The sequence below is a fragment of the Netta rufina genome, assembly GCF_964035555.1.
Source record: "Netta rufina genome assembly, chromosome: 29".
Lineage (NCBI taxonomy): Eukaryota > Metazoa > Chordata > Aves > Anseriformes > Anatidae > Netta > Netta rufina.
In genome coordinates this window covers 1,111,595-1,137,113 of record NC_140153.1, presented here as the reverse complement: position 1 = coordinate 1,137,113, position 25,519 = coordinate 1,111,595, and the positions used below count along the sequence as shown (strand labels likewise).

At 57.3% G+C, this 25,519-nt stretch overlaps 3 protein-coding genes across 13 annotated transcripts in view; all 3 read left to right on the top strand.

Moving 5' to 3' along the window:
• UBAP2L (ubiquitin associated protein 2 like) overlaps nucleotides 1–20,126 on the top strand; it is a 29,104-nt gene extending 8,978 nt beyond the window's left edge. For 3 of the 11 annotated variants that reach the window (XM_084303159.1, XM_084303162.1, XM_084303161.1), the window contains exons 9-29: nucleotides 1,313–1,387; nucleotides 4,566–4,618; nucleotides 5,890–5,975; nucleotides 6,416–6,587; nucleotides 7,441–7,642; nucleotides 8,929–9,206; nucleotides 9,487–9,659; nucleotides 10,356–10,545; nucleotides 11,146–11,200; nucleotides 11,687–11,861; nucleotides 12,357–12,429; nucleotides 12,990–13,185; nucleotides 13,283–13,371; nucleotides 14,071–14,124; nucleotides 14,758–14,839; nucleotides 16,357–16,574; nucleotides 16,661–16,766; nucleotides 17,948–18,015; nucleotides 18,285–18,482; nucleotides 18,935–18,985; nucleotides 19,494–20,126. In XM_084303159.1, coding sequence (XP_084159285.1) covers nucleotides 1,313–1,387; nucleotides 4,566–4,618; nucleotides 5,890–5,975; nucleotides 6,416–6,587; nucleotides 7,441–7,642; nucleotides 8,929–9,206; nucleotides 9,487–9,659; nucleotides 10,356–10,545; nucleotides 11,146–11,200; nucleotides 11,687–11,861; nucleotides 12,357–12,429; nucleotides 12,990–13,185; nucleotides 13,283–13,371; nucleotides 14,071–14,124; nucleotides 14,758–14,839; nucleotides 16,357–16,574; nucleotides 16,661–16,766; nucleotides 17,948–18,015; nucleotides 18,285–18,482; nucleotides 18,935–18,985; nucleotides 19,494–19,589 — 2,690 coding nt within the window. In that variant the 3' untranslated portion in view covers nucleotides 19,590–20,126. Of the gene's footprint in view, nucleotides 1–1,312; nucleotides 1,388–4,565; nucleotides 4,619–5,889; nucleotides 5,976–6,415; nucleotides 6,588–7,440; nucleotides 7,643–8,928; nucleotides 9,207–9,486; nucleotides 9,660–10,355; nucleotides 10,546–11,145; nucleotides 11,201–11,686; nucleotides 11,862–12,356; nucleotides 12,430–12,989; nucleotides 13,186–13,282; nucleotides 13,372–14,070; nucleotides 14,125–14,757; nucleotides 14,840–16,356; nucleotides 16,575–16,660; nucleotides 16,767–17,947; nucleotides 18,016–18,284; nucleotides 18,483–18,640; nucleotides 18,728–18,934; nucleotides 18,986–19,493 lie in introns of those variants that run through there. The other 8 variants (XR_014619198.1, XM_084303164.1, XM_084303163.1 and 5 more) reach the window with 8 other exon arrangements.
• An 869-nt stretch (nucleotides 20,127–20,995) lies between these two features.
• HAX1 (HCLS1 associated protein X-1) lies at nucleotides 20,996–22,846 on the top strand. The gene is made up of 8 exons (XM_084303229.1): nucleotides 20,996–21,108; nucleotides 21,229–21,429; nucleotides 21,503–21,617; nucleotides 21,725–21,770; nucleotides 21,854–21,969; nucleotides 22,249–22,399; nucleotides 22,483–22,627; nucleotides 22,719–22,846. Exons 1-7 carry the CDS (start codon nucleotides 21,056–21,058, stop codon nucleotides 22,599–22,601), a joined length of 801 nt encoding a protein of 266 aa, XP_084159355.1. The 5' UTR covers nucleotides 20,996–21,055; the 3' UTR covers nucleotides 22,602–22,627; nucleotides 22,719–22,846.
• A 577-nt stretch (nucleotides 22,847–23,423) lies between these two features.
• Nucleotides 23,424–25,471, top strand: AQP10 (aquaporin 10; the record flags this gene model as incomplete). Its single annotated transcript, XM_084303289.1, has 6 exons — nucleotides 23,424–23,528; nucleotides 24,255–24,381; nucleotides 24,518–24,655; nucleotides 24,793–24,911; nucleotides 24,985–25,202; nucleotides 25,279–25,471. 6 exons carry the CDS (start codon nucleotides 23,424–23,426, stop codon nucleotides 25,469–25,471), a joined length of 900 nt encoding a protein of 299 aa, XP_084159415.1.
• Nucleotides 25,472–25,519: the final 48 nt, after the last annotated feature.

Here is a 25,519-nt window from a genome sequence, read left to right as displayed (position 1 = left end):
AGTCGCTCGGTTTCTTTGCATCCAGAGGTGCCTTTGCTTTGAGGAATATCCAGTGCGTATTTGGGTTTCCTGTGAAATAATCTTTGAGGTTTTAGATCTGACTGTAAAGGCTGCATCATGTCGTTTGTTAGGGGTAACCATGCTGGAAATTTGGAGCTGGATGGTTGTTCAGGTGTGATCTTGTGCGTGCTGTTGCTGACAGAGGCCCAGGGACACTCACCTCAGGTGTATTTCCCAGCAGAAGCTGTGCTGCCTCTTTGCAGAAGCATTTTTACAGGCAGGAGTGTGATAAACACCCACAGGCTCCCTGGATGTTCAGTGCATCCTCCTGAGAATATTGCTCTGAGTTCAGATGTTGGGCTCGGTACGGGGAGTGTTCACATTTAGTGGTCATCTTGCTCAGGTTGCTGCAGGGTGAGAGCCTGATATAGAAGTTAGCCAAAATGAAACCTTCATTGCTTCCCTGCTGGAACCAAGCACTTCTCTGCTGGGTGGTTGCAAACACCCACCTGCCCTTGCATGTTTGAGGCCCCCCCGCAGCAATCTTGTACCACAAACCATTTCTACGTGACATGAGTGCTCAGACATCACGTTTTGGTTATAAAAACCATTCACAGCTCTACATTAATGCTGCATTAGGCCAGCTTCGTATTTCTTGTGTTTGCTGACAAGCTAATAGCTTGGCAAAGAGCAACGCAGGATTGAGAAGTGCTGTCCCTTTTGCTACATGTTGTTAGTTTAGACTTTGTTTTTCAGAGAAAAAAGAGCTTTTCTGAAAGGAGAAAGTAGGCCTGGATGCGTAAAACTCTAGCAGACTGAGAGATCGTTCTGCTGATGGCTCTAAAAACTGAATGGCTTCATTTCTAAATACCAGAGGGATGTAGTATAGGAGTCTGTTGGTTAAGGGCAGTGGGGGCACGTGTGCCTCTGGAGGGAAAAGCAAAAGGAGCAGAGCTCCGTGTGCTGCAAATCGAGCTGTCTGGTCTGAGCAGGCATCTGTGTGTGCTTTTCTCTGTCCGTGTTTTTTGGAAATACGGAACAAGATGGTTTAGAGCATGGCTGGAGTGGAATAAAGACAGTTTCTGACACAGCAGTTGGGATCTGCTCTAGAGTTACAGCGCAGCCATGAAGTTTATCGTTCACCTGTGTCGTGTGTGGTCATTTTGTTCCTGTTGTAGTAGCCTCAGGCATCTCTTTGAATTAACAATATCCACAGGTACAATGTGACTGATGTACGTGGGGACAATGAAACTCTTTAATTTCAGTCAAAATTTCACTGGTTGTCTTTTTCTTTTCTTTTCTTTTGTTTCAGGACTTGATTTCATTGGGGGTGAGGGGTCAAATTATCCCCGAAAATTTGACACTGCTCCTGGTACGATACATCCAGGTGCACTAACTGCCCCGGATACCTTTACTTTATAGCTTTTTTTTAAACAAACTGAAATATCTGTGGATATGTCATTCTTCTCTCTTAATTTGTTCATTTTAATGAATTTTGACGTTTGTTCTGACTCTGCTTTTACTAATGCTGACACCTTGAATATAAATCGGGAGAGGTTAACCTGCATACTTGTGGATTATGTAAATTTTGACTTCAGCCACTGCTTCTCAGCACCCACGGCAGCGCAGTGTCCCCAGCACTGACAGAGCATCCTGCCCCAGGGGAAGCACGAGGCAGCTCAGCCCTCTTCTGCCTGTCTCACATCCAAAGAGCTGTGACTTGCTGTAGTCCCCATGCCATTCCCTTGCCTCTGCAGCTCGCTCTGCAGCAGTCTCTCCGCTCGCCTCCCCGCTAGGTTCCAAACGCTGCTGTGAGGGTGATTGTGCTGCTCAGCTGTCTCAGTGCTTTACCTCTGCTTACGGCTGCCTCCGGACCGCCACGCTGCTTCCCTCCCAGCAGCCCTGCAGCCGAAGGCGGCCACCGATCTGCACAGAATCGTAGAAACAAGGGTGGAAAGGACCCACAGGATCACCTAGTCTGCCTGTCCTAACACCGATGCTAAGCTACTAAATCACATCTCCACTGAGACAGTCGGATGAGCAGGATGCTTGATGGCGAAGCTGCTCGGTGCCTGGCCAGTTTGTTTCCTGCTTTTATCTCGTTATGCCTTAGGAAGCCAAGAGAGACCGATGGGCTGATCCCGTTGGCCCTATTAAGCCCACCTAATCCCATTAGTGCCCCTGAGAAGGCCCAAAACATTTAACCAGTGTCTTCTCTTCTGGTCGTGGTCCTGGGCACCCTGCTCCGGGTGGCCCTGCTTGAGCAGGGGTTGGACCCAGAGGTCCCTTCCCACCTCAGCCCTTCTGCGGTCCCTGAGGTCTGGAAATCCAGGCTGAAAGCCCTTCTGCTTTGCTCCTTTCTTTAGAAAAAGAAAGTCCTGACACAATGGGATTTTGGTTTTCAGCAGTGGTTGCAGCAAGCCTCTTAGTTCACTGTGCTGCCGAGCGGCACGCCGTGGCTTAAATTACTTAAATTACTTACACCCTCCTCTGCTGCAAGATGGGACACTCAAGTTCTGCCTAAAAACATAATCATATAATCAGATTTGCAAGCCCCCTTTTCCTGCCTGGAGGAGCTTAAAGAGATCAGCTGCTCCTCGAAGCTCCCTGAGGGCAGGGAGGGGTTCCCCTTGGGGTTCCACTCCGAGGTGGCCGTGGCAGTGTCAGCGCCGCGCTGCTGCTCCCCACACGGCTCTTCCAACAGGGACAGAGACGCTTGGCTTCTTTCAGAGCAAACCAACTAAAAAGCTCAGCACACCGTGCTGCTCAGGGAGCTTCCTGGAGCATTCCCAGAGAATGCAACGAGCGTCGCACGAGCGGGCAGGGCTTGGGGTCCCTCTCTCTCTGGGTGCCAGGCACCAGCAAAGCCCCATCGGTGGCTGCTCTTCGCCTGCAGGATTTCTTCCCGCTTTCCTTGCTGCTTTGCTTTTCTTCTCCTTTCCCCCCCCCCCCCCCCACATGAGCAAAGCTAAAGCCGAGCCCTGTGCTCTGCTCCATGCACAAACTCTTTGGGACCTCTCCGAGCCTCCTGCTCTCCCCTGCAGACTGCAGTGGGGCAAGAAACCCACAGCTCCTGCTTTCCTCCCAGGGATTTTTCGATCCCTGCAGCCTTCCTGCTGCCCATGAGTGAGGGCACAAACAGGCTGAGGAACAGGGGAGGCTGTTCCTTAACCCCCGCTGTGTGTTGGGTTGGGTTTGTCTAACTCTTCCCGGTGCTTCTGTCCCGGGAGGAAAGGGTCGTGAGCCTCGAGACTCCCAGGAGCCAGGGAAGTTGTGTTAACGTCTGCATTTCTAAATCAAACTAAACAAAAATAACCCAGGAAAGCTTCTTGGATTAGTCCAATATCAGGTAAAGAAAAAAGAAAATATTTCTTTGGTTCTCTGAACACTCCACCCGTACATAAGCAGTTTGGATGTTTTGGCTTCAAAATTGGAGTGTGTATGGGGAGATCTACTGACCTCTTCCCCCCCAAAACCCAAGAGCCTGATCGTGTCCTGCAGAAGGATCTGCAAAGCCCTCATTCCTCACGTGCTGGTTTTATACTGTAAAAGGCTTTCAGCTGATAAAGGGGCTGATGCCAACTTGTTCTGTCCTTGTGACTCCCTCCAGAATTAACCCCCTGCCTTTTCTTGGCTTCTGTTCACCTGCTTTGCGTGGGCTGAACCAACCTGGGCAGGGGGCTTTCTTTTTTTGCCCTATGAAATTTGGGGATGGAAAATGCTCCCACTTTCTTCCCACAGCAAATTTTCATTTGCCCAATGGTTTGGGAAGCCACCACACACAGCTCAAAGTACTGGGGTTTAAATGGTGGTGTCTGTGGGACCGAACAAGTTGAAGATGCAGCCAGGCAAAGCTTTTTTTTTTTTTTTTTTTTTTCTCCCTCTGATAAATCTTGCTTGTCTCGCGCTTAATTGTGGCTGAAATCTTGTGCTTTTCCCCCTGAATACCCTAAACTTCCTCACTTGGAGCATTTCTCCGAAATTGGACCTAGAACACTGATGGGTTGGTTAGCCCCAGAAACTTTCCTTTCAGATTCCCATTCCCCTCTCCGTGAGACTTTGACACTTTTTTTGGGGGGGAACAACCATGTGAATGGTTTGGTTGCCCCTGGGTGCTGCAGAGGCTCGAGGCTCGGCCAGGGGGGGTCCTGTACAAGGGGGCCCCACAGCAGAGGTGCTCTGTCCGAGCTGCTGGGGTCACACCAACTGCTCGTGGGTGCTGCTGCCGTAGGAGGGGGGAGAGCAGGGAAATGGGATGAGGAGGCTGGGGATGGTGCCGGGGCTTCCTCGCCAGGCTCAGCTTTCCTGTTTGGTGCTGGGGGGCGCGCGCTGCCCTAGCTGCTGGCCCAGGGCCCCCCCTGGTGCTGCTCAGCCTGAGCCAGGCTGGGGCAATCCCCTCGTGGTAACTTGCCCGTGAATTTTGGGTTGGGGTCGGCTGCTTGAACTTGTCTGGTTGGCAAATAAAAGTCCTCTCGGCTGCTTGCAAAGCTTCCCAGTGCTTCCCCGGCTCTTGTAAGCGGAGCTTTGACGCGCGCCTAACTTCTCTGCCTCTTGTTGTCCTTCAGGTGCATGGAGGGCAGCGACGGAAGAATGGGGCACGGAGGACTGGAATGAAGATGTAGGTACTCCCCGAACCCCTCTCCTCCGCGTGCTGCTGGCGGGGTGCTGTCCTGCCTGTGTACGCAGCCAGGAGAGAGGCACAAAGTCCACCCTCTGCGTGCTCCGGGCATAGCCCAAACCTCCCAGCTCCAGGAGCTCTGATGACTGAGGAGAGTAAATATTGCTAAAACACGGGCGTCCCAGGAGCCCAGGCCAGCAAGGGATCTCCTGGAGCACTCAGTCTGGTCCCCTTATTTCTTCCAGCAGCATTTTTTGAATTCTTCCATTAACTGGCTTTGCTCTCTGGCTTGTCTTGATGAGCTTTGTTCTCCACCTGGAGCCTCAGTTGAGAGTCAGTGGATGTTGTCACCTGCTGTTAACGCCTGTCTATCGGTTTCTTCTGATTTGGGCTCCCGTCCCACTCCTTGAACCAAGGGAGAACTTCTGGTCTTGCAGATGGGAGCAGGGTTGGGCTTTTTAGCAGCATTACTAGTTTTGCATGCTCATTTTAGCTAGCCCTACTGAATGGGCACGAAGAGAAAGCTTTGGCTTTCCAGGCACTGTCTGAGGGAGGCTCTCCTGCTGGGCTTGGAGGCGCAGGCAGCTTCCGTCTGTTCCAGCCAGGTCTTTGCTTAAAGAGTGTCTTGGTAGCCCGTCTTGCCTTCAGTGTGTGTGATATGCTCTCAGAGATTCCTCTGCTGTGGTTTTGTTGTTAAACTCCCGCAGCTTAGTTGCTGGCAGCTCCTCAGGCTGGAATAGAAGCTGGTTGTATTCAGCTGAACGCTGAGCTCAGCCTCAGGTGGTTGTTAAACCTCCCCTTCGTTTGTTTTTGAGCAGCGTTATTTTCCCTTCCACAGTTTTAAGGAGATCTCTTGGTATCTGGTCAGATCACCCAGGTGAAACCAGGATTGTTGGAAGCTAAACTACCAGTTGGAAGGTTTTCCCTTTGACTTCTTCAGCAATGTTTGCATCTAACCCGTGCAGTGGGTTTTGCAGATGGGTGCTGAACACCATGGCTTTGGAGCACCTGACTAAATCCACCTGGGGTGCTGGGGCCTTGTGGACTACAGGAAATTTGTAGAGGGATTTATTTTTTTTTTACTTAGGGGTGATTTGTGCACTTGCCCAAGAAGAAATCTGCAGAAAGATGATTCTGATGGGAGCCAAACGCTGAAGTTTTAACACCTAATTCCTTGAATCATCCCGGGGCTGTGTCTTGTGTGCTTTGCTTGGAGTCCCACCATGCTGGTCTGAATTTTGGAATTCCTTTTTCCCTCTTTTATCTTTCAGCTGTCTGAGACTAAGATCTTCACTGCCTCCAACGTGTCTTCAGTGCCTCTGCCCGCAGAGAATGTGACAATCACAGCCGGACAGAGGTGAGAGCCCACGGCGGTACCAGTTTTGTGGGACAAGTGGCACCCAAGTCTCAGAGCAGTTTGCCTTTGGAGGCTAAACCTTGCCAGCTAGATAAAAACGCAGCAGCTCTGAATGAGCTAACACATATTTAAGTGTAGAAGTTGTTAGAAAGTCTGGATTACAGTGCTCTTCTAGGCTCTGCCACTGGTTCTTCAGATTTTGGGCATTTGCCAGTGCTTAAGGTATGTGTTCCATGATGTAAACAAGGCTGTGCAGGATGTTGCCTAGTCTCTGTCCTTTGGAGGTCACTAGTGGCAGTTGTGAGCTGAAGTTCTGCAGATTGACTGGATGTTTAAAGGAAAAAGCACAAATCATGTGGCTGGAGGTAGAACGCTGCTGTAGTAAAAGCAGTGTGACAGCTCCTGCTCACCTCAGCGGGTTGTCTTCTTTCTTCATCCAGAATCGACCTTGCAGTACTGCTAGGAAAGACTCCCTCTTCCATGGAGAACGAGTCAACAAACCTGGAGTCATCCCAGGCTCCTTCCCTGGCCCAGCCGCTGGTGTTCAGCAATTCCAAGCAGAGTGCCATGGCCCAGCCGACCTCCGGGAACTCCTTCTCCCACCACAGCATGGTAAGGAAATGCCGCTCGCTGCCAGCCTGCGGGCTTGTACAAACGGTTTCCCTGCTGCTCGCTGCCTGCATTTGGGCCATGTGGGTAATTCCAGTTCTGACACCTGTCTGCTTCGCGTGGCAGAGTCCTCCACTTGGGTGATTTGCCAGTCTGCTGTAAGCAGAAGCATGGAACCCGTTGCTTAATTAGAAATAAATGGGATCGTTCCTGCCCTGCTGCCCTTGCCGGGCTTGCAAGTTCTCCTCTTTCCTGCTCAGAGGGAAGGAGAAGCTCTTGCAATCCAGAGGCTTGCAAGTTTGTCAGTTTGAGACCTGGAACTGGCTGGGGGGTTGGTGTGGGGTGAAGTGCTAGCAGCTCTGCGCTGATGGGTGAAGAGAGGAGCTCTTGAATCTGAGTTGGTGTGCGCAGACCTGGGAACGTGCTTTGTCATATAACTTCAGCAAAGACATTGTGCATGAAATGATGAGATGGTTCTGAGCCCCCTCCCTGACCTACCCCAATGGGAAAGCCAAGTTCTGGTGGTGGCTGTCTTGTCTGGTGAAGCCGAGTGCATGTGTGTAATTCAGTACATTTTAAAGATCTGTTTGTTAACTGGCTTTGAAAGCCTCCAGGACGCTGCACGATGCAGCGGGTTAGGCAATAGGTGGAGTTACCTGGGCTTGAGCATGATAAAGGCAGTGAGACAAATGTGAGGCCTCCTTGCTGATGGTGTCTGTGTACCTGAAGCTCAAGGCTGTTAAACGGAGGCACTCGGTGAGAAGCAGCAGGGTGCAGAGTTCAGGCTTGTGTTAGGAGATGTGCGTGTCCTCTGAGCAGGGGAGATGCTGACTTTGTTCCATTGCTGAAATTGCAGGTGAGCATGCTGGGGAAAGGGTTTGGAGATGTCGGAGAGGCCAAAGGCAGCAGTACCACGGGTTCTCAGTTCCTGGAGCAGTTCAAGACAGCCCAGGCTCTGGCTCAGCTGGCTGCTCAGCACACCCAGCCTGGCAGCAGCACCACTGCTTCCTCCTGGGACATGGGATCCACTACGCAGACCTCGTCTCTCGTGCAGTACGGTAAGGAAAAGCAGCTTAGGTCCTCAACGGGGGACGCCTTCTGTGTTCCCCCAGATCCGCAGAAGCGTGCTGCAAACAGCAGGGTGAGGGATTTGGAGGAGGAACAGATGTTCAAACCCTTTGACCAAATGCCCCTCAAGTTCGCAACCAAGCTAACTTTAGCTTGGGGAAATTAAAAGAGCCACAGGTGCAAGTTTGTGTAAGGCATTCCCTGACAAGAGCAAAGTGTAGTAGTGCATCTGAGCCTTTCCCCGTTCCCTTTATATGGGGAGCAGGCAAACCACAACCTGTTGGCTGTTCCAGGCAGCCTCGGGGCCAGGGATCTGGGGTTCCCAAGCCCTTCACTGTGCAGAACTTCTGCTGGGTGTAAAGCTGTGTAACAGGAGATCTGCAAGTAGGTGCTTCCAGCAAGCGCTTCCTGAACACAAACACTTGTCAGTCTCGTCTCGCTGCTGACCTGATGCATCTTTTAAAGGAATGTGATTCTGGTGACTGCTAAATGCCAAGAAGTAATCCTGCCTCTGGGCTGGCACGAAGGGGTAAACGCCAAGGAAGAGAGGCTCGTGCTTTTCACATGAGATGTTGAGCCCTACAGGCCTGAATCTCAGAAATGCTGTGGTTGGGTACTAGTGCCGTTTCTTTCCGATCGTGCATTTCATTTCTTGCCGTAGAGATGTGGCTGTGGTTCAAATCTAAGCTGAAGAAAAATTGAGCCCTGTCCTAGCTGCAGTCGGTGTTGGCAGCTCCCGATCTTTTCAGACAAGGAGCCACAGAGGAGCATCAGAGGGAATAGGAGCTGTGTATTAATGGGCTGTGCTCCTGGCTGCTTTAGGCAGAGGAGGGTGGTCCTGAGGCTGGGGGTGCTGCTCGCAGGGTGCCCTGCATTTGCGGGGGAAAGAGCAGGCAAGGAAACGCAGCAATGTTGGCAGAGAAGGGGGAGGAAACACTGCCAAGCCCGCGCCAAGCAGACACGCGGTGCCTCCACGCAAGGGACCTTAAAGTCTGTTTTTTTCTGGGAGGATGGAGGACTCCTGCTGTCCAAGCTTGCTTTGTCCCCTGGAGATGATGGAATAAGTTTTGGGGACAGGGGCTTAGAAATCTCCGCATGGATGGTGGTGAGAGTGCAAAGTGAGGAGCAGGGGTGCTGGGCTTCTCTGCGCCCTCATTTTAAGGGACCCCAGGAGGTGCAGTGTGAAGTGATTTTATTTTTCCTGATAGTGAGAAGTGTCAGAACTTGCTTCTGTTTTAAGGAAACGCAGCCTAACTCAGCTCTCTGCCCCCGGCAGATCTCAAGAACCCGACGGACTCTTCTGTGCATAGTCCCTTCACCAAGCGTCAGGCCTTCACGTCAACTTCAACCATGATCGAGGTGTTCATGCAGGAGAAGCAGCCCGTGGTGACTGCCTCCACGACCGTGCCGGCACCCCCTTCTTCACCACTGCCCAGCAAAACCAATCCCGTTCCCCAAATGTCCCCGGGCTCCTCAGACAACCAGTCCTCCAGTCCCCAGCCAGCACAGCAGAAGCTGAAGCAGCAAAAGAAAAAAGCGTCGTTAACATCCAAGGTGCAGAGCGATGGTGGGAAGGAGGCGTTGTGTTGTCGGAGCTCCAGCAAGCTCCCTTTGTGCTGCTGAGGGAGAGGCTGCTCTTGGCCTTCCTGGGGTTGGCATTGGCTCTTTGGGGGGCTGGAGGAGGGGATGATGGAGATGAGTTGCCTTCCTGGGTTGCACAGAGTAATTCAGAGGATGTGAGCCACCACTGTGCGGTGGGACTGGGGGAGCTGGAGTCATTTTCTGTGCTGATCCCGGGGAGTGACTGAGCATTTCTGTTTTCCCTGCCTTGCAGATTCCTGCACTTGCGGTGGAAATGCCTGGCTCAGCAGATATCTCAGGGCTAAACCTGCAGTTTGGGGCATTACAGTTTGGTTCGGAGCCTGTTCTGGCGGAGTATGAATCGACGCCCACCACGAGCGCCGCCGTTAGCCAGTCCCCGAGCAGCCTGTACACCAGCACCGCCAGGTGAGGACCCCTCTGAGGAAAGGGGTGATTGATCCGAGCAGGGAGCAGCTTTCCTCGTGGGCTGCGGTCACACTGCATTCTAGTAGACCCTTTCTGACCCTGCCCGTGGTCGCAAAGGGGGGACAAGGTATGCAACAGCAAGGCGCAAGTTGCCAGCAGGCTTTCAGGCAGTTCTGTGACCGGTTGGCCTCGGGTGCTTGTACAAAAAACAGAAGTTTCCTGCAGAAAACTGTTCTGCTGGAAACACTGGAAGGGAATCCCCGGCCCAGCTGCTCCTGGTGAGCAGGTTCCGTGTGCTTCCTGTGGGCTTTTGCCTGGCACACCGAGACGTGGTGCAGGAGGACTACCTACAGGTGCTGATGTGCAGCCAAAATAAATTTCTCCCATTTTCTCTTGGGCTGCCACTCGGGTATCTGGTCCCTTGAGTGCTCGGACCTGAGTGGTGACAGCTCATGAAACGTCACCTGGAGCAGAGCAGCGTGAGGCAAGCCTGCAGCTGGGTGCCAGCACGCTCCTGCAGCGGGGTCAGCTCTTCCCTGGGTCTGCTCCTGCCCTTGGCTGCGTGGTGTGGCTCCTCCATGCTGGGGCTCGGGGCTCTTTATTTTGAAGACTTGGAACAGTGAGCCTGCAGTCTGTGTCAGCAGCTTGCAGACAGGGGTGATTTGGAGGAAAACAAAAACTTTTTGTTCTTTGTAGTGAATCTTCATCCACAATTTCGTCCAATCAAAGCCAGGAGTCTGGTTACCAGAGCGGCACAATACAGACAGCAACATTTACCTCCCAGAACAGCGCTCAGGGACCACTGTACGAACAGAGATCCACCCAGACGAGGCGATACCCAAATTCCATCTCCTCCTCGCCCCAGAAAGATCTGACCCAGGCCAAGGTAAGCAAGCAGCTTTGCTCATCCTTTCTGCTGAGCAAGTGTGGTACGAAGCACTGCCTCGGGGGAAGCCAAGTGGTTGAGCGTGTCTGATCTTCTAGCCTCACCCCGTGGCGTGTGGCCTCCGGTGAGAGCTCTGCTGGCTGGTACCAGAGCCCTCAGTTACGTGACTTACCTGGGGCTGGGCCGCTGGGGTGAGCAGAGGTTAAGTGGATTGCGGGCCATGTTTCGTGTCACGCATAATTACCCTGCAGCAGAGTGACACTGGGGCTGAGGATTTAGTGTCATCTGCAGGGTTTGATTCTCGCATGCTGTGCGGGTTCAGTAATGTTGATTTTTGGCTAGCTTGGGCTCGGGATGTTGAGGCAGCCTAACTGCCAGCAGCAGAGACACTTCTTGCATGTCTCCCAAACGTGCTTGGGGCTCATGTTGGTGCTGGACTAGCTGAGCTAGGGACTGACCCCAGTGTGGTCTGATGGCATTTGGTAGCGTGCCCTTTTTCACAGCTGAGGAGGGAGTGTGGGCAGGGGTTGACATTAGATCTGCCTCTGGAAATGAGCAGCTGCAATGCCCAACACTCTTTTATTTATTTTTTTTCCTCAGAATGGTTTCAGTTCCGTACAACCCACGCCATTACAAACCACACAGGCCGTTGAAGGTGAGTCTGCCAGTGCTGTGGATGTCCTGGGCCTCTTGTACTGCTGGAATTCTGTGCTTTGGATGAAAAGCTTCACCTGGGCTAATAGGAAGTCCTTCCCGTGCTGAACTAAATGCTGCCACTCACACTTTGCTGCCACTCACGTTTGCTTACCTGGAACTGTTCAGCCTTCTGCTGGTGGTTCCATGAAATCCTTGATGACTTAGCCCTCACATCTTCTCCCTGATGACAATAATTACTCTGTGAAAAGCTACTCATTGGCAGGGCTTGAAGCTCTTTGCAGAGCCATTGACCCTATGTGGGGGTATTGGGGCAAAGCGAGACACAGAACACAGTGCCACTGTCACAAGTGTGGAACTGGTTGGCAGCACTGAGACCCCCCCCCCCCCCCCAGACCTCCCAGCTCCTCTGGATGAACTTTTGCTGATCCTTGCCACTGCACTGTCCTCTGTGAGCTGCCCCTAACCCAAAGCCCTTTGTTCACAGGTGCTACAGGCCCCGCAGTCAAGTCTGATTCCCCCTCTGCTCCCAGTATCGCGCCTCTCAACGACGGGGTGTCTGCGTCGGCCTTGCTGACAACAGCCAGCCAGCACTCGACAGCTCTCAGCAGCCTGAGCCACAGCGAGGAGCTCCCCAGTACAACGACCACCCAGCTCAGCAGGTGGGCACACGAGGTGGTTTTCTGGGGAGGTGAAGTGTCCGAGTGTTTTGTACGGTTTCCATGCAGCGAGGAGGGGGAGATGCATTGAAACGACTCGTCCCATCCCAAGGCGCCTCCTCCAAGAGGTCTGGGTCCATCTAGAGCTGGTCGGCTGTTGCAACAGCCCCAGCAACAAACTTGAAAGTATCCAGAGTTAGATGAGAGGAGTGACGGTGGGGCTGGTCCTTCCACTGGGGAGGCAGACAATTCCCTTCCTTTAGGGTGGTGCAGGTGCTCTGTCTGGGAAGCCTTGCCAGCTCGAGGCCTGGGCTGGGAGCTGCTGGCTGTGTTGGGATGCACCTTGGTGCAGCTAGGCCTCGTGGGGTTTTTGGATGTGATCTCATCAGGGGATGTACTTTTTCACCACATAGCATAGGTGGGGAATGGGATCTGGTGTGGTGCTACCAGTGGAGACTCTTGCACCTCGGCTTGACAGCTTTTCTCCTCTCTCTGCAGTACGTTACCCACCCAGCAGAACAGTCTGTCCTCATCCACGTCCTCTGGGCGAACGTCAACTTCAACTCTTCTGGTGAGTCTGGGTGTGCTCGAGCACCGTGCACCCCTCTATTGCTGTCCAGATACTGTCTGTGCACCCCTCGCTTAAGGCTTTTGCCCCCCTGCCTGTTTCAGACACACTAGCAGCTTCTCTCAAGCCTGTAGTAGATCTTAAAAATGACACGGAGGTGCAACGAGATGTCAGAGCAAATTTGTAGCTGCTGGAGTGTGGCTGTTCAAACATTTACTGCTGGAGCTCCTGCAGTAGAGCCCTGTGCTCTTGGCTTCTGCCACAGAATAAATCTCCTCACTGCAGGCGTGGCGTTCAGTCCTGCTTCTCCCAGCAGCTCGATGCGTTGGGACACAGCAGCGCGAGTGGCTTGGAAGCGTTAGGGGTTGGCTGCCTCAGGACTTTGGTCTCAGGCCAGGTGCAGAGCAGGTTTCTTTGTAGCCTGCAGCAGCTGAGTTCACCGCAGGCTATCGGGAATGTCTGGGAGCAGGCAGAGCTGCGCGATGCTCTGCACACATCCTGCAGTGTTTCTGCAGCCAGTTACGTCAGCCCGGTTCCCTCACTCTCTTCTCTTCCTTCCCCAGCACACAAGTGTGGAGAGTGAAGCAAGCCTCCATTCTTCTGCTAGCACTTTCTCCACCTCCTCCAGCACAGTATCAGCTGCCCCGTCAGTCGTCAGCGTTTCATCCAGTCTCAGCAGTGTCAGCAGCCTGGGCCTCAGCCTCAGCAGTAACTCCACGGTGACAGCCTCGACTCGCAGCTCCGTTGCAACGACATCAGGTACTTGCCTGGGAACTGCCGAGTGAAGGGAGACACAAAGAAACAGGTTCTGCCCTGTGCTTCACTGTGTGACTCTTCCTTTCTCTTCCTTCTTCAGGAAAAGCCCCTCCCAATCTCCCTCCTGGAGTCCCACCGTTGTTGCCTAACCCATACATCATGGCTCCAGGATTGCTACACGCCTACCCGGTGAGTGGGACACCCACCTCGTGCCACGGGGGCCTTCCTAGTTCAGCCTTCAGCCAGCAGGGAGGGACTGGGTGCAGCAGTGAAACCAAACCTGCCCCCAGATGGCCAGGCAGATCGAGCTGGTTCACAGCATGAGCTAAAGCTGGTAACAGCAGCCCAGCAGGGCAGCCTGGGCCAGGAAGTTTGGACCTGCTGTTCCCTAGGTAGTGGCAGAGGAAATCCATGTACCCTTGTGGGTAAGGGGCTGTAACTGGTCACCACACAGCAGGTACTGTCTGTCCGTTCTCTGCGGCCTTCCCAGCCTTTGGGGAGCAACAGCCAAAGTCAGAGGCTCGTAAAAGTATGGAGCTGCATAGCTGTGTGCTGTGACAGAAAAGAGAACAAGGGAGACAACTGTCACAGAGGCTAGGGCTATGTCACAGCTTTCTTTTGAAGATGAAGCCGTATTTCAGTGTTGCTGTAACTTCTAGAGGAGAACTGTTGAGTGCCTTTGCAGTCGGAGGCAGTGGTGTTAGGCATTGGTGCTCTCTTCCTCTGAGCAGCTTGGAGAAACTCTTTGCAGCATCAGTCTTGCAGCAGTGAATGTTGACTGTCTGCAGCTGGTGTAACCTCTGATCTGGCTTTATCCAATCTTCATCTGAATGCTGAATGTAAAATTAAATTAATCTGTGTCCCTAACATCATCTGCTTTTTTTCTAGCCACAGGTGTATGGATATGATGACTTGCAAATGCTCCAGACGAGATTCCCGTTGGTGAGTACTGAAGGCTGATGTGCACAGAACACTTCCACGTTCCCTAACAGCTGCCCGTGCTGCATGCCTTGGGTGCACAGCCCCCTCAGGCTGTGAGGAGGAATTGAGGAGCTGGCAGAACAGGTGCTGAGTGCATGCACCTCTTTGGCAGTAGGAGTTAATCGATTGCTCCTTCGCACTCAGGAACTGCTTGCACCGGTTCAGGGGGCAGTGCTCTGATGCCCTTAGCAGGGCTAAGGACCACGCACGCTGCTGCAAGCAGAGCTGTGGTGTCCAGCAGTGGAGTGAGGAGCTCCTGCAGATACCTGATACCTCTGATCCTGATTTTTATATTTAGAAATATGATGTATGTCACTTTTGTTATGAAGTGGTGGGGAAAATCCAGGCGTTTTAAGGACTGCACACCAGTAGACCTTATCTGGTTCTTCCAATAGCCAGACGAGGGGGACGGTGCATGCAATAAAAACCTGGGGTTGCTGCAGGCTCTCATCAGCCTTGATGTGACTGACTGAACTGCCATACTCCAACATAGCTAGTGGCTGCTCTCCAGGAATCCCTGTTTTCCAAATGATTTTGCTTTGCATATTAGGACGGAGCTTATAAAGCTGCTTCTCCTCTGTTTTTATCCTTCAGGATTACTACAGCATCCCGTTCCCTACACCCACCACCCCGCTGACTGGAAGAGATGGCAGCCTGAGCAGCAATCCGTACTCTGGTAGGGGAAAAGGCAGAGCTGGCTGTGTGCCTGCTCAGGTGTTCTTGCCAAGCACACCACTGCTGCCTGGTGGTTCCCTGTGCCATGGTCCACTGGAGCTACGTCAGCCCCAGCCTCCCGTGCTGCCTTTGGTCTGGAGCACTTTTCTCACCAGCTGAATTCCTCACGTCTTTGGTCACGTGGAGGCGTGTTACCAGGAGGATGGGGATGTGGGAGAGGATGGGGCTGTTGGAAAGGGAGTGAGGAAGGGCTGGAAGTACCCACACGGCACAAAACTGGGGAGCTGCTTCTCAGGCAAGGCAGAGATTAAGCAGTGAGCACTGCTTTCAAGGCACGTGGAGTGAAAATATAAAGAAAATTGGGATGGGATATCTGGAGAGATTTGGTTTCTATACCATGCAGCAGTCTGAGAGGAAGAAGGGCAATTGGGATCTGTCAGATTTAAACTAAATGCCCAGCAGGTGGTTGATCTCTCATTGACCTTGGAAGGTGCTGTTTGTCTGAACTGCTGATTCACAGGGTGAATTAGAGAAAGGAGGCCTGTGAGCAGCAGTTGCTCTGAGCCTTTACATGCGTTAGGAATTGCTGCACTTTGTGGATCGCTCCTGTTCCAGCACGGCTTCTCCCCTGCTTCAGCGGGAGCTTGTTTGTGCAGAAGTGTTTCTGCCTGGCACGCCGAGGCTGAAATCCCAAGCTCAGAGCACAGGGCTGCTGCTTGCATGATTTGCCAAGTTAACATCGATGATAATTAATGTGTGTGGCTACCCTGGCCTTGCCTGTGAGCTGGGGCAGCGCTGAGAAATTCACTGGCTTTACTGTGTGAGCTCTGAATAGGGAGAGTGTTTGTGTGGAGGAGCCAAGCAGGTGCTCCTAAAGAAGGGCAGAGGGAGGCTTCCCCGCTCCCCGCAGCCGAGCCCAGACAGGGGAGAGAGGAAGCGAGGTTTCCGACGACTCCCTGCGGGCTGCTGGCCCTCCACAGTGACATTTGGTTCAGTGCCAACAGGCAAGAAGGAGGGAGGTGGGAGCCCTGCTTGCAAAAAGGGGCCATTCACACATCCTCAGCTGGAAGATACTTGGCTCAGCTCCTCGAAGAGCTGTTTGGTGTGAGGACAGGGCCCCCAGGCTGCCTGGGGCTGGTTTGGGAGCAGTGTTTGGGGTTGCACAGAGGGCACTTGGGATACTCCAGCACCCCAGCACTGCTCCTGTGCAGGTGGCTGGCAGCAGGGGTTATGCAGGGCTTGGAGGTGGGCTGGTGTTGGGTGTTGCAGCTCCTTGGTTCAGCTGCTGTGGGTTTCCTTTCTCTGCTGAAGTTCTGCCTGGCAGTGGATGGGCGAGCAGCACAGCCTCACCAGTACCTATCTGGCACGTCACACTGGGGTCTGAGGGCTTGCCTGCACAGCAGAAGGGGGGTTGATCCGTGTCGCTCTTAGCCCAGAGGTGACACAGCCTTCTGATGAGCTGCAGTGGGCCAGGATTTGGTACGTCTGATCCTCACTCCCCTTTCATCTGTGTTCCAGGTGACTTAACAAAATTCGGTCGAGGTGATGCCTCTTCCCCCGCTCCTGCAACGACTCTGGCCCAGCCTCAGCAGAGCCAGACCCAGACTCACCACACCACGCAGCAGACGTTCCTGAACCCAGCGCTGCCTCCTGGCTACAGTTACACCAGTCTGCCGTACTACACAGGGGTACCAGGGCTCCCCAGCACCTTCCAGTACGGGCCCGCCGTGTTCCCTGTGAGTTCCCCGGAGGCAGGGCTTGGCATTTGGGTCAGAACACCTCAGCAGAGCTGCTTCTCACTCCTTTCCTCTCCTTTCTTCAGGTTGCTCCTACCTCTTCCAAGCAGCATGGTGTGAATGTCAGCGTCAACGCATCAGCGACCCCTTTCCAGCAGCCCAGTGGCTATGGCTCCCACGGATACAGCGCTGGTAAGAGACCTGGCCAGGCATCCTTACCTCAGGAGAGTTGTTATTGTGGGGTTTGTTCGCAGTCTCCCTGACTGCATGAGGGCACTGCTGCCTTCACATCAGCAGCATCCAGAAGGGGAAATGGCCTCGGTGCAGCTCACGTGTGGTTTGATTCTCCTCGAGGAGGCCCCGGCTTGTTCTGCATTCACGGGCCTGGTGTGGCTTTGAGGAGCTCAGAGCATTTCACGCCCTCTGAGACTCGCAGCTGCATGGCTGGGCCGTGGCTCACACCAAAGCTGAAGCCACTGAATTGAGTTATTTTACCATGTACATGTAATCGATAAATCAACGGTTACTCCAAATCTGAGCCTGGGAGCTTGTTTGACTCCTGCACTTGGCATGCTTTCTAGAGAAGTGTCCTGTCCCGATTCTAAGATGCAGGGTGGCGGTGAACCTGCCACTTGTCTTGTTTCACTGGTCAGCATCAGCTGATTAAGAAGGGCCTGCGTTTGGATCTGTCTTCCAGCCTCTAGATTCCAGTTGTGCTGCCTTTTTCCACTGCATTAGAGCCTTTTAGGACTGAGAACCTTTTAGGACTGTTTTCTCGTCACAAAGATACTTCAGCTCTGCAGCAGGTCACCTGAAATAACTTTCTGAGAAAGCAGAACCTGAGTCTTTCAAATCTTCAACACTTTTTGCATGCCTTAAATGATTGCAGAGGCTTTTCTCTGTATCCCCACCTTTTAGAAACACCAAGCATCAAATGCGGGCTGTGTGTCCACGATGCCAGTTGTTGCACCAACCCCATCAGCCTACAGTTGTCGCCGTTGCCTGTTTCATGGCCAAGTTGCTCGCAGGCCCTTCCTGCCAGTGCATCATGCTCGGGGCGTTGTTTAATTTGCTGCATCCTCTCAGCTCTTCTCAGAGTTCTTTTCTGAGCTTTTCAGGAATTCGTGTTTCTCTGAGTGGCAACAGGCCCCTGACTTTATTTTTTTTCCTGGATGCTTTCAGAAACTACCATTGTTCAGAGGAAGAGTTTGCTCTCATGCTGGCACGCTGCACCTTGGCCTTGCCAAGGCTCTGCTCCCTGGGGGATGTCTCCCAGTCTTGGCAGATCACTGGGCTGCTCGCTGCCTCCCCGTGCTGGCTCTGCCAGCAGCAGCTCCCGCTGAACCCTAAGGCTGGTGTTTCCTTCTCCTCAGGTGTATCTGTGACATCCAGTAACACAGGCGTGCCGGACATCTCGGGCTCTGTCTACTCCAAAACTCAGGTGGGTGCCTGCCGTGCACCACTTTGCTGGGGAGCTCAGGCACTGCCTCCCTGGGTGAGGAGGGGTCTCCCCTTGGAGCCCCTGGACAGGGAGAAGGGGAACATTTGGCTTTCCCTCACTTAAAGCAGTTCTGAGCCGAGGGAGGGCTGTGGGTGGAGAATCGGTGCGTGCTCTGCACCAAGCACCGGCTCCCTTGCCAACGACTTGTGTTGGGAAGGGGAAGCGTCCCGGTGCCTGGCCTTACTCCGCCGCTGGCCTCTCCCCCTCAGCAATCCTTCGAGAAGCAGGGATTTCACACTGGAACCCCGGCAGCCTCCTTCAACCTGCCTTCGGCGCTGGGCAGCGGCGGCCCCATCAACCCCGCGACGGCGGCGGCGTACCCCCCCACCCCCTTCATGCACATCCTGACCCCGCATCAGCAGCCCCACTCGCAGATCCTCCACCACCACCTGCAGCAGGACGGGCAGGTAAGCGCCCCCCCCCGCCCCAGGGGTACCTACACCCCTCGCTGGGGTATCTCTAGGGCTCTCGCTCCCCCCGGCCCCCCCCCCTCTCCCTCCCTCCCTCACGCCCCGCAGCGGACACATGCGGACACGCGGTGACACGCACATGCACATACACACAGGGCCGATGAGGACGAGGTGAGGAAGGCCCCGGGGTGCGCTCCGCTGGGGGGTACTCGGCACAGCCCCTTGCTGCTGGGCTGTACCAGGTACGGTCGGGTAGTGCCCCTTCACGCAGACATGCCTGGTCCGTCCTGACCTCCCCGGTGCTCGGAGTGGCGGCTCCGCAGGCCCTAAGGCAGTTCTAAAGGGGTTCCTCGCCACAGCCACGACCCCGCCGTAGCTTTCAGGTCTAACCGTGGATTTCTATTGTCATAGTTTGTCCCTTTATTTTACATATCCTGGTACTGCAACAGCTTCCATATTTGCAGATGATACTGTGCTGCCAACGCCAGCAGGAAGATCAGGTAATGAACCTCTCTGATAATGCATTGCACTTGCCCTGGGGTCTCCCCCCGCCCCTAAGGCCCCCCAGGCTCACGTAGCCCCCTCCGTCCCCCCCCCGTGGCCCCGCCAGGCGAGGAGAGAGGCCCGCAGTCAGTATGTGCACACACACACACCCGCGCGCACAGACACACACCCCCGTGCTCATCCCCTTCCCCTCTCTCCCCCCGTGGTGCGGCCAGGGCCCTCGCTGCCGCCGCTGCTCCGGAGGACGGCACCAAGGGGGGGGGACAGCGGCACGGCGCCGGGGTCTCCGGTTGACCACCCGGGAGCCGGTGCCGGAGGCCGCGGGGAGCTTTGTGCTGGGCTGAGGCGGCTCAGCGAGGAGCCGTAGCCCGCAGCGCCCCGGGGCCAGCGGTGCCAGCGTCACCCTGCGGAGCTGCCCGGGGCTGGGACCCCAGGGATGGCAGCGCCCGCGCCCCGGTGCTAACCCTCTGCTTCTCCTCCTTGCCCCCCCCCCCTTCCCCGCAGAGCGGCTCCGGGCAGCGCAGCCAAGGCAGCTCCATCCCCCAGAAATCCCAGGCCAACAAGTCTGCCTACAACAGCTACAGCTGGGGCGCCAACTGAGGCCGGGGCGGCCCTCGCCCACCACTTGCTTCCGGATGAGTCCCATGGAGCCGACGCCGACGGATGCGGGGAGGAGAGCGCCCTGCGCGGGGCAGCGCCTGGGCCCCCGCGGCCCCCGGGCAGGGCAGGGCGGGCCGGCAGGCGGCTCCGCATTGTCTGTTTTCAGCCACCTTTCCTGTTGTATGTAATATAGAATTTGTATTTTTTCTTTTTTTTTTTTTTTTTTTTTTTTTTCCTCCTCCTCCTCCTCCTCCTCTCTCTGCATTCAGATTCTGAATCGTTTGCCGTAGGGGCCTTTTTTGGTTTTTACTCCTTTCTCCCTCCTCCCCCTCCCCCCACCTCCTGCTGCCCCAGAACCTCTCGGATCCAAAGGAGTGGAAGCTGCGAGTCGCCTACAGCAAACCCCCTTATTATTAGGAATAAGAACAGTAATTGATATGAACAGCATTGTAAGATGAATTAGTTGAAGTGTTTTTTTTGTACCGTGTTCTAAATTTAATGGATAAATGTGTCTTGTATATAAAAACAAAAACCCCACGCCGTCCTCTAGTTCTCTCATTTCCGTGCCCCCGCTGCTCTCTGCGACCACCCCCAGGAGCTGGGGAGGGCCCCCCCCCCATTTTCTGTTCTCCCTCTGCGGGCCCCGAGCGCAGGCCCTGCCCCCCCGCACGCTGTAAGTATCTCCTGCTTCTCCTTTACTTTTGGTCTTTTTTTTTTTTTTTTTTTTTTTTTTTTTCTATGCAGTCCAGATCTTGTATTTTTCAGTTCAAACCGCTCACTTCAACTGCAGCCCCCGTGGGGGTTATTTACTGAAGAGAATAAAGATCACAAAGCGACGTGTGTCCTTTCTCATCCCTCCCTGTGCCCTGGGGGGGCAGCGCTGGCCCCAGCCCCCCAGACCCCCCCCCATGGTCCCCTTCTCCCCTCGGGCCCCCGGGCTCCCAGCACAGGGACGTCACCGCCTGGCCCTGCTCCCCCTGCCTCTGGGGGCCGTGCTCTGGTGTTACTGGGGCTACTGGTGTTACTGGGGCTGTTGCTGGCGGTGTTACTGGGGTTACTGGTGTGTTACTGGGGCTGCTGCTGGTGTTATTGGGGTTACTGGGGCTGCTGCTGGGGGTGTTATTGGGGTTACCGGTGTGTTACTGGGACCACTGGTGTTAATGAGGTGGCTGCTGTGTTACTGGTGTGACTGGGGCTGCTGCTGTTACTGGTGTGCGGCTACTGGTGTTACTGGGATTGCCGGTGTTACTGGTGCTACTGGGACAGCTGCTGTTACTGGTGCGTTACTGATGTGTTACTGGGGCTGCGCCCCCCGACAGGCCCCAGGCCCCCTCCGCTCCCGTCCCCTCCCCACAAGCGCCGTGGCGGGGGGTGGGGGGGGCAGCGGGGAGGCCCCGGGCCCTGTCCCAGCCCCGTTCCCGGTCCCGGGGGCGCTTTGCGGCGGCGGCGCTTTACGGCCGGCCCCGATGAGCTTTTACGACGCCTTCCGCGGCTTCTTCGGGCTCCCGGGGGGCCGCAGGTACCGGGGCCGGGCCCGGGACCCCCTCCCGGAGCCCCCTCCGGGCCTCCCCTGCACCCCCCCGGCCCCTTCTGCGGGCCCCCCGTTCCCCTTCCCGGTCTCAGCGCCCCCCCCCCGCAGGCCCCGGGAGCCGCTGTTCGGCGGAGCGCCGCGGGACGAGGACGAGGACGAGGCCGCCGAGGGCCCCCCCCGGCCGCCGCCGCCGCCCCCCCGATGGCTTCGGCTTCGGCCCCGGGGGGGCCCTCGAGGAGCTGTTCCGGGACGCGGCCGAGCTCCTGGGCGCCTTCGGGGGGGCTTGGGCCGGGCCCCCCCCGGCCATAGGTGGGAACGGGACCGCAGGGGGGGCCCCGAGGCCCGGCCTCACCCCCCTCACCCCCGGTTGTGCCCCGCAGAGCCCCCCCCTGCCCGGCCCCGGCCCCGGGCGGCCGCTGCGGGACTCGATGCTGAAGCACCCGGACAGCCCCGAGGGCTCCCGAGATCCGGCCCGGCCCTGGAGCCTCCTCCCTGAGGTACGTGGGGGGGGCCCTGCCCTGCCGGGGGGGACCCTCGGGTGGCAGAGCCCCCCCCGGGTCCCGGCACCGGGCTCTGGTGACCGGTGCCCGGCTTTGCCTTGCAGCTGGAGGACGCTCGCCCGGCCCCCCCGGAGCGCAGGGAGGACCGAGGTGGGTGCAGGGGGCGCCTCTTGTATGGGGGGGGTCGGGGCCGGGCGCCCTTTCCCCACGCTCACCGTGCGGCCCCCCCGCAGATCTGGACTCGCAGGTGTCCTCGGCGGGGCTGGGCACCATCCTGCGGCCCCATGAGCCCCAGTCCCGCTCCTACTTCCAGAGCGTCTCCGTCACCAAAGTGACGCTGCCTGACGGGGTGAGTGTGCTTGGCGCCGTGCCACGGCGTGGGTGTCCCTGTGCCATCGTGTAGGGTGCCCCGTGCCATGGTGTGGGCGCCCCCGTGCCATGGCATGGGTGCCCTGTGCCATCGTGTGGGTGCCCTGTTCCATGGTGTGGGTGCCCCGTGACACCTTATGGGTGCCCCATGCCATGGAATGGGTGTCCCATGACACCTTATGGGTGCCCTGCACCATGGTGTGGGTGCCCCATGGCACCTTATGGGTGCCCCGTGCCACTTTGTGTGTGCCCCATGCAGGCGGTGGAGGAGCGCCGCACGGTGCAGGACAGCCACGGCCGCCGCGAGACGACCGTCACCCTGCGGAGGGGCGCCCAGGCCTTCGTCAGCACCACCACGGAGGACGGGCAGGGCAAGGAGCACCGCGAGGAGCTGCTCGGCGTGGACAACCGTGAGTGGGGCACCGGGGAGGGGGACAGGAGGGGTGAGGGGAAGGGGACAGCGCCCTGCGAGCGAGCCCCCCCTGCCCTCCAGGGGAGCTGGCGCAGTTCACAGGCACGTGGCCGCCGCACGACGAGCTCCGAGCGCCCACCCTGAGCGACCCCTCGGCCGTGCTGGGCAGCTTCTTCCGTCGCTGGTTCTCCGGCTGGTAGCCCTGACCTCCTGCTGGCCACCCCCCGTACGTGAGAGGGGTGGGGGGGGCACAGGGGGGTTTTCTGGCTCTGCTTGGGGTGGGCGCAGCCCCTTCTCACCGCCCGTTTTCCTCACAGCTGGGCCAGATCCTGCAGGGATGCAGCGGCTGCGCTGGGGGCTGCCCCCGTCCCCCCTTCTGGGGCACCGCCAAGTTTTGGGGGCAAACATGTACATGTGTACAGAGCAATAAATCTATTTATGCTAACGGTGGTGTGCGAGGCTCCTTTGGGCACAGGGTGGGCTGCGACCCCCCCCAGATTTGGAGCTGGGGGTCCCACTGCAGCTCCGGGGGCTGCCCTGTGGGTGCAGACAGCCTCAGGGCTCCTCTGCCGTGGCCCCGTGCCCGCGCTGCTCCCTGCCTGCCTCCCCCGGGCCCTTCTCGAGGGCCTTGGGAGCACTTCCAAGGCCTTTTCATTAGCGCTGCCTGCGGTTGTGGCTTGGGAAGGGACCCGGCGGAGGAAAGCAGCAGCTCTCCAGCTGGGGAGGCTCCCACATCAGGACGCGGGGCAGCACAGACTTACATGAGCCAGGACTCGGTGCCCCGCGGCCGCCGGGGGATCCTCAGGAGGCTCCGGCACCGCAGGCAGGGACGGGTGGGAGCAGGGACGCGGCTGCTGCCCACGGCCCCACGCAGGACTCTGGTCCCTGCGAGGCGTCTCCCCGCTGCAGCTCGCAGCCCTGATTGGTGTAAAGTCTGCGTGTTATCATCCACCCCAGCCCGGGGCTCATAAAATGCCCCAGGGAGCCGGTGCTTCTGCCACTGCCCCTGCCTGGCCGGCCCCATGGGCTCCACGTCCTTCTCGAAGAGGGCTCAGGCCCTGCTCCACGTCCAGAACCAGCTCCTACGGGAGTGCCTGGCCGAGCTGCTGGCCGTCTTCGTGCTCATCGTGAGTGGGGCATGGGGGCTGTGGGGGGGACAGGGCCGGGGCTGAGCGTGGGGCGGCCACCACTGGGGTCCTGCAGCCCCGCGGCTGCGCTGTGCCCCGGGATGGGGATGGGATGGGGCTGCCTGGGGGGTGGCCGTGCCGTGACTGACAGTGACCCCAAACCTGCCTCACTCTGGTGTGAACCCTGGTCCCATGATGCCCGATGCACCCTCTGCTGCGGGCGCTCCGGTGTGATAAGGGAACGGGCGCTGCCAAGAGTGCCTGAGGGCGCAGAGCTGGGCGACGCGTGCCTTGACGCCTCCTGCCCCAAGGCAGGCAAAGGTTGGGCTCCAGAGCTGTGCTGGGCACTTGGGATGGATCCAGCAGTGGTGAACGTTGGCACCGCAGCTCTGCCAGTGCTCCCCAACCCCGAGGTCTCCCTGCAGAAGCTGGTGACTCAGTTACTGATAATGTTTTTCCCTCATCATCGAAAACGTGAGCGAGGGCAGTAACCACAGCCCTGCCTGGCCCATCCCGCGTGGGCAGCTGGAGCCCAGAAAATGGGGGAGCCCTGTGCCCAACCACACAAAACCACGGAGACTGCAGGGGAAGAGGCACCGGGGCAGCGCGTGGCACGGGGTGGTGGTGGTGGTCCTGACAGTGGTCGCAGCATGGGGTGCTGCACAGGAACCCAGCGAGGGGCCGGGGGTGTGGAGGCGGTGGTGGAGCCGTGCCCCTCTCCCCCAGCTGATCACACTGAGCGGCTCGGCGCAGATGGTCACCAGCTCCGGGACCAAGGGGAACATCCTCACTGCCTACCTGGCGGGTGCCCTGGCCGTCATGGTGGCCATCTACACGGCGGGGGGAGTCTCTGGTGAGGCCGGGGTCCCTGCGCTGCTGCGGGGGCTCTGTTCCGCGCTCCCTACGCTCGTCCCTCCGGCACCAGGCTGCTGCCAGCTCAGATCCTTCAGGCCCCCAGCTCCCAGCCCCTCTTCCCCGCTCTGTTGCAGGGGCTCACCTGAACCCGGCTTTCTCCCTCTGCATGTGCCTGTTGGGGCAGCTCCCGCTGTGGAAATTTCCCATTTTCGTGGCCGTGCAGACCTTGGGATCTTTCATCGCCGCCGGAGCTGTCTACGCCCTGTACTATGGTATGCAGAAGCCCACGTGCACCCCAGCGCTGTGGGGACAGGGTGTGCACGGGGCAGGCGTGCTGCCGGGGTCCTGGCTCTGCCTGTGCCCCGCACCGAGGGGTCACCAGCCCGCGTGCGCTGGCTCTGCCCCGCAGACGCCATCCAGTTCTACAGCAACGGGACCCTCGCCGCCTCCGGCCCCCTGGAGACCGCCTCCATCTTCGCCACGTACCCCGCCGAGTACCTCTCCCTCTCCAACGGCTTCTTGGACCAGGTGGGTGCCAGCCCCGTGTCCCCCTGCCGGGGCGCTGGCCCCCGTGGCACTGAGCTGCCTGCCGGCCCCGCAGGTGATGGGCACGGCGCTGCTGATCGTGGGCATCCTGGCCATCACCGACACCCGCAACAAGCGCGTCCCCGAGGGCCTGGAGCCGGTGGCTGTGGCCCTGCTGGTTTTCTCCATCGAGGTCTCCATGGGCTCCAACTGCGGCTGCCCCATGAACCCCGCGCGGGATTTCGGGCCCCGGCTCTTCACCTACGTGGCGGGCTGGGGTGTGGAGGTCTTCAGGTGGGTAGGGGGGAACATGGGGAAGGGGTTGGGGGCAGCACGGACGCCCCCGCGCCCACGCTGCTCCCGTCCCCAGCAGGGACAACGCCTGGTGGTGGGTGCCGGTGGTGGCCCCGCTGCTGGGGGCGGCCGTGGGCACGGCGCTGTACCAGCTCCTCGTGGCCTTCCACCACCCGGCGGAGGACGGCGGCGGGGCCCGGGGGGCCAAACGGGACAGCGGCGGCGGCAGCACCGCCATCCCCCTGGGAGCCGGGCCCTGGGACAAGTGACAGTGGGCAGCGGCCACAATAAAGGAGCCCCGAGGCGGGCACCGTGTG